This window comes from Manduca sexta, unplaced genomic scaffold (assembly GCF_014839805.1).
Source record: "Manduca sexta isolate Smith_Timp_Sample1 unplaced genomic scaffold, JHU_Msex_v1.0 HiC_scaffold_1569, whole genome shotgun sequence".
NCBI classification, from domain to species: domain Eukaryota; kingdom Metazoa; phylum Arthropoda; class Insecta; order Lepidoptera; family Sphingidae; genus Manduca; species Manduca sexta.
The window spans coordinates 2816-10129 of record NW_023592446.1 but is presented as its reverse complement, the minus strand read 5'-3'; the positions used below and the strand labels follow the sequence as shown (position 1 = coordinate 10129).

Here is a 7314-nt window from a genome sequence, read left to right as displayed (position 1 = left end):
CAGGGAGGGTCCCAGCCCCACTACTGTGTGTACTCTGTATATTGAAAACTGCCATGATTGTTATCAGGGTTATACAGTAGTAGATGAGACGACTAGTACGGTAAACTAAAATGCATGTAAAGTTTACTGATCTAGGAGTAATTAAATTTTAAATTAAGTTCGCAAGAAAAACCTATTAGAATGTTTTTGGGTATAGCTAGCTACTTTTCAGGCGGCGTAGCATAAGAAATGTTAGGTTTCATTGCGAGGCCGAGGGAAAATATTTAGCCTATTTTTCGATTTGAGACTCTAGATCTGTATTATAATCTGAGTCTCTCCTTTCAATCTCAATTCTGGTATTATGGATTATAGTAAGCGCATGGTACTTAAAATGATATCACTCGTTAGTTTGTTGAACTAAAATATTCTTGAAATACCTCACAACCACAAGCCACATATAAATAGAACGTTATTTGTTGATTTAAAGATAATGCGTGTATGTGTATAAAGATAAAAATATCTTGTATTGCAAATATTGTGTCGTAATTACATAAAATGAACATTGAACACTGTTTGTTGTCATAGCACTTGACTCTACATTGATTTAATATCCGCATGTAATACTTCTCGTCAGTACACTATCGGGACCACATTCTGTTTACCATCAGGAGCAATGAGATCATTTTGCCATGGTTGTAGTAAAAAAAAATAATAAAACAAATGAAAAGACTACAATACACGACCCTATAAACAATTATTATACAATCAAAATGGTAGATGAAAGTAATGCCTCTGTTCCGTTCATGCTTTCGTACTCTGATGAACTTATCATATCGCATACAAAAAGTCTTGGCTTACATCTGTGCATTATCAATAAAACACACAAAATTAATTCCGATTTAAACATGGAATTTTTAATAACATACCAAAGCAGGGTCTCTAGTTTTTGTGTCCCAAAGCAGCGCGCGGCACCACGTGACAATTAAATGCATTTTAATCTGTAGCCACCTGAGTAAAAGTGACACTGTCATTAGCAAAACCATAGAGTATGTTAAAGTACGGTCATACTGCTGGTGGTACTTTTTATGTTTTAGCGGAGAAAGTGTCTTATGACTTCCACCCAGTCGCGGGGGGCATCTGAGCGGTTATTATGGGTTTACCATACCTTACAACCCGAAGTTGAGCCGCCCGGAAAGATGGTAATCGTCAGGCAACCGTCGGGTGGCAACCTTAAAACTGTATACATCCTAAGCAGGGATACCAACTAAAACTCCGTGGTGGTCCCATTCGATTTTCTGGACGGCTGCAGGACACATTAGATGGAAGTGTCTAAGCTGTTGTCCATGACCGCTCCTGCTGCCAATGGCACCTAGCAACATAATTTTTCTTACTCATTTGAATACACATTGTTATTGCAAGACCTGAATTGTACGCCGGGCCTTATCAGATATGCAGTTTAATTGCGTCAGATAGACCAAACTGAAGATATATTACATTATATAAATCCTTTAATTACTTAATTATAAAAGTAATTATTGATAACGGATAAAATTATGTTTATCATTAAACGAAAAATGTAAGATGTGTAATACACACTTGGGGCTTAACGACTTCTAATCAACATAATATTTAAGACACGGTGCCAACTTGTTGGTAGGTTATTTGTATCCACCCGGATCGCGACCACCGCTCAGAAAGTGATACCCGCCATAGTGGACTACGTAAGCGCGTCGCGTTCCGGGATAAGCCCGTATATATACGGTTCAAACAGGCCGACATAATTGCTGCGTCAGTCGAGGGGTAATTATCTCTTGTCGGTCGACATTCTATTGAACGCGGCTCCACTTACCATCAGATGCTGTGGAGTCACTCTGCCATGCTCGTAGATATAAATTCTTACCAACTCAACGATTTACGATGCATTGTTTCTCATCTGATAGAATCTATAAACAGCCACGTTACATCAAAGAATCATGGCTGCGCTTATGGCTTACGTCCTTTTGACAGTCGCCAGAATTATGCCGGATTATCAACCTGGGAGTATACCGTCTGACACTGGGACGCGAGTCATTAGAATGAGCTAGTACGTTGCGTTTTTATTAGAAAATAGCTATCTAGTTGGTAATTAGTATCTATTAAAAATGAAGCGATAAATAACATTATTAAATAGATAAATATATTAAATAATTATGCTTATCAAGATAATATATTACCCGGAAATATATAGAAATAACAAAACAGATTACGCACGGTGTCTATATATGAAAGTAATTTTACCAAAAAATATATAATTTAATCTCACTTTAAGCTAGTATGACGTTTTTAATACGCGCACCGTAAAAAAATCCCACTGCGTCTGATGGTGAGTGTAGTGAGAGCTAGATGGAGTGTCGACTGACGAGGGGTGTAATCCCTCGCACGTAGACAAAATTATGCCGGCCTATTTTAACCGGATTTACACAGGCTAATCCTAGAATGCGACATTTGCGTGGGCGACTATGCCGTATAACACCTTGTGTACGGCGGTCGCTATCCGGGTGGATACAATATCCTACCACCAGCATACATGGCTGATTGATGCTTGGAAGGACAGCAACCAATTTATATATGGTAAAAAGGTGGTGTAACGACAAGGTGTAAAGGTGTTACCCACACCTTGTGTACGGTGGTCGCTATCCGGGCGGATACAAAATATGGCGTGCCACCAGCAATCGCCTATTTACTAACATTAATCAGTCTGTAATCTAACTCCGACAGCTAAAGAAAAACACATTCCGTCTATTGGACTGCCTTTAAGTTAATTATCTCACATTCCCACTATATTATTTCCTACAGATATGCGAACAGTACAGACATTACTTCTATCTATTTATTTATAGACCAAGACTGATGAACCACTGATACCTGTAAAAAATAATTATAAGTTTAAATAGAAAATTCCCGGAACATACATTCTCGGTCGGTAATATACAGTCCATGTGCGTCAGATGCTGCTTACCATCAGACCGCTTGCTCGTTTGTATACTAAAGCAATAAAAATACAGATAATAATAATATTTAATTAAAAATAGATAAATAAAAAGAGATAACTCTACCTTCAATCACTACATCACTTCTAATAAACAGCTAAACGAAAAGACAGTTAATAATATATAGATAGATGTTATCTGGTAAATATCAGTGTGCGCAACTGATTATAGATTCTAGTAAATAATATGTAAAAATAATCAAACACCTTTTGGGAACAGATAGACAGTGGCGCAAGATTGCGTCATTTGTACTTCCGTCAAAAGTCAGAACGCTTTCAATGATTCTTTACTAATATATAATTATTACCAAACTAGCAGGACTGAAGGATTATTTTGTTTTTTCAAATTGAAGCTCGGATTTTACTCTTTTATATTATACTAGCTTTTGCCCGCGGCTCCGCCCGCGTTATAAAGTTTTCGGGTTAAAGTTTTCCGTTATAAAAGTCACGCTTTATATTTTCCGGGAGCCTATGTTCTTCCCAGGGTCTCAAACTGTCTCCATACCAAATTTTATCCTAATACGTTGGGTAGTTTTTGAGTTTCACACGTTCGGGAAGACCGATGCAGTGGGGACTTTGTTTTATGATATATTTTTGTAGAACTTTTAAGAGGAACAATCCCGTCATAAATTATTGTTGCATAACTTTAACCGTTTACGCAGCGCACGCAACAGAAGCTCTCAAAACTAATAAATTGTCCCCGTTTTTGCATCATGTTTCATTACTGCTCCGCTCCTATTGGTCATAGCGTGACGATATATATAGCCTATAGCATTCCAGGAACAAAGGGCTGTCCAACACAAAAAGAATTATTCAGTTCAAACTCCTAGTTTCTGAGATTAGCCATTACTGCTCTGCTCCTATTAGTCATAGCGTGATGATATATAGCCTATAGCACTTCACGAACAAAGGGCTATCCAATACAAAATGATTTTTAGTTCCAACCGGTAGTTCCTGAGATTAGCCATTACTGCTCTGCTCCTATTGGGTATAGCGTGATGATATATAGCCTATAGCACTCCACGAACAAAAGGCTATCCAACGCAAAAATAATTTTTCAGTTTGGACCGGTAGTTCCTGAGATGAGCCATTACTGCTCCGCTCCTATTGGGTATAGCGTGATGATATATAGCCTATAGCACTCCACGAACAAAGGGCTATCCAACGCAAAAAGAATTTTTCAGTTCGGACCGGTAGTTCCTGAGATTAGGCATTACTGCTCCGCTCCTATTGGGTATAGCGTGATGATATATAGCCTATAGCACTCCACGAACATAGGGCTATCCAACACAAAAATAATTTTTCAGTTTGGACCGGTAGTTCCTGAGATTAGCGCGTTCAAACAAACAAACAAACAAACAAATAAACAAACTCTTCAGCTTTATATAATAGTATAGATTATATGTAGTCTAGCGGCCGAAATTCAACCGACGAATTTAAAATAATAATATTTCAAACACATATAATATATATATTTAATATATTTTAATTTTCTGCACTGCTCTACATGAAGATTTCTTATGTTAACGAATGTTAGACATTAAAGAAAAGGAAAATAATAATATAAATAACACCGATAAGAATCGTAAATGCGTTTATTTCAAAGTCCTCTACACTAGTTCATGCTTCATCCCGGGATAAAAAGAAAATGGAATGTAGCATATAGAATTTAGGGCAAATATAGCGTCCATTAAGTAAAAGATTTTTCAAAATCGGTTGAGTAATTTGATTTTCATATAAAGTTTAATCCCCTATTTCAACCCTGTAGGACATGAATTTAGAGGATTAATTAAAAAAATACTCTTTGTAATGGTCACTTAACTTATTTAAGGAATCGTATTCCATATTTTCATGCTTCTAATTTAAACCTAGTGGTTACGTTTGTGCATTCATTGAACAGTCAGCCTTATATGGGACTTACTGAACACAGTTATATAGGATGTAACTCACTTTGGGGACGAATATTCGAAAAATTGTTCCTCTGATATGTCAGCAAATCATGTACAAAATGCGTCGTATCTAAAATAGCATCTGATGTAGGTAATGCATTGCAGCACCCGCTAATCAGCGTTAAGATTTTTGAAGTGGGTATTTTATTATCTTATAAAATTCTTTGCCACTAGACTTAATGTAGGATGTATTATCCTTTTACTAAGGTAGATCGGGTGTAGTATGTATAGATGGATCATCTATTATTGTCTACAAAACAACTACATAACCAAGCTGACATTTTTTAAAAAATCTGATAAAAAATTCTATCTTATTTCCCAAAGGAGCAAATTAGATAAAATTAGCCTATGTCTTAATCCAGGACATAGTCTTTCCGTGTGCTAGATATCACGAAATCTATTAAATTTTTACTGCGTTTACTTGTACTGTACTTGTAACAAACAAACATCCAAACAGCAACAATAAAACAGCACAGTTATATTTTATTCCATACAACTCTGACACGGGAGGAGCTGCGAGCCAAAGCTAGTAATATAATACGAATCATTAATTAGTTTTATCAACATGGATAATTTTTGCGTGGTCAATGCAGACAATTGTAAAATGACACACGCTATCCAGAAATCTGCAATGCAGTCACAGTGGCTTGATATCAGACTTGCGTCATTATTTACCGTGGTGTCTGAGAAAATCACTGATAACCACTATCAACATGGCTAACTATATAAACTAACTGGCCCGCCGACAAGTCATCAGTTAAACTTGAAACAGCAACCATGGTTTCCGACTTCAGAAAGAAGAAGCTCCTCCACGTCTTCACCGCTTTCTTTGACACCAATGGAAGTGGTACCATCGATAAGAAAGACTTCGAACTGGCCATTTCAAGAATATCGCAGATGAGAGGCTGGAAGGCCGGCGACGCTAAATACAAAGAGGTAGAAAATGCGCTTAACCAGGTTTGGGAAGGATTAAGCAAAGCCGATACCGACAACGACAGTCAAAGTGTCCTAAGGACGAGAGTGGATTGCGCTGTGGGACAACTACTCCAGCAACCCTGCTGACTGGCAGAACGTTTACTGCAAGTTCATCTTCCAACTGGAGGACGCCAGCAATGATGGCTCCATTGACAGCGAGGAGTTCTCCTCTGTCTATGCCTCCTTCGGGCTGAACAAGGCCGAGGCTGTCGCTGCTTTCCAGAAGATGTCTTCGGGCAAAGCATCCGTCTCCTGGGCCGAGTTCCAGGGTCTCTTCAAGGAGTACTTCTCCGCTGAGGACATGAACGCACCGGGCAACTTCATCTTTGGCAAAACTAGCTTCTAAGTGCTTGGACATTTTTGTTTGATCTGCAGTATGTAAGTAAATTGTATTTAAATTAATAAATTATTTTATCTATTATTTATGTTGTTTATTCTTTTATCTGTGTTGCGGTGTCTCTTTACTCTAAATCAAATGCATTGATCATAAATCTTAAGTTGCATTATCGTAGAGATAAAATGCAATTGCACAATAAATTAAAAAAATATTTATTTATTGATATTCCAAAACTTCCGGACACAATATGTCGAGTAGTGTTATCTTAAATTAACAAAATAGTCTTAAATTAAAACATTTACCTCTTTAAGCAATATCTTCGCAAACATTTTAAATATCCTGAAATTATAATAGGCTATTTTCAATTTGCCAATTTTAGAAGCTTACTAACCATTTAACGTATTCGGCAAATAGTTCCGTTACTAAATGTTACTAATATGTTCTTATGATCCATAAGATGCGGCAAACGATCTCACTTCCGGGATGCTTGTTGCCTCGCAGCAGTTGAACTTTAACTTCCACTATTATTTCGCTTTAAGGCTCATTAAGATGTTGTTTTATTGTTTGTCTCTAGTGTTTTATAACTTTAACACGTAATAAAGTGACATTAATGTTTTAACATTTACATTATGTTTTATTGTGCTATTTTATCCTATTTCATAATCAAGTGAATGTTACTTCCCATTTAACGCAATAAATAGCTAATATGGACTACACTTATTCGATGCCAATTTATTATTAAGCGTATTAATCAGCATCATTTCTCATTTGATAACTGTTATATTTTGACGGAGAACTTTCACAAAATATAATAAAAAACGGATTATCTAATATGATCACAGCATAATGTCATATACACAAACTCAAACTCATACTTTTTGTGCCCAAAAGGGTAAGCAGAAGCGCAATTAGACCACCTACTGTCGACTAAGTGATAGGGAGCGAGCCTAACGGCGTTTAAGGGCCAAAGATAGGCATCTTATTATATATCACAAGCAAGGAAGTTACCGACAGATAATCGCTATATGAAAGCAATAAAGCCACTT

General features: G+C 36.9%; 1 protein-coding gene across 1 annotated transcript; it reads left to right on the top strand.

Annotated features, from left to right (window-relative positions):
- The first annotated feature begins 5703 nt into the window (after positions 1-5703).
- On the top strand, positions 5704-6352 carry LOC115446221 (calexcitin-2). The gene is given in 2 exon segments (XM_030172792.2): positions 5704-5973; positions 5975-6352. Coding segments are annotated over 2 exon segments (543 nt in total). The 5' UTR covers positions 5704-5733; the 3' UTR covers positions 6278-6352.
- The last annotated feature ends 962 nt before the right edge of the window (positions 6353-7314 follow it).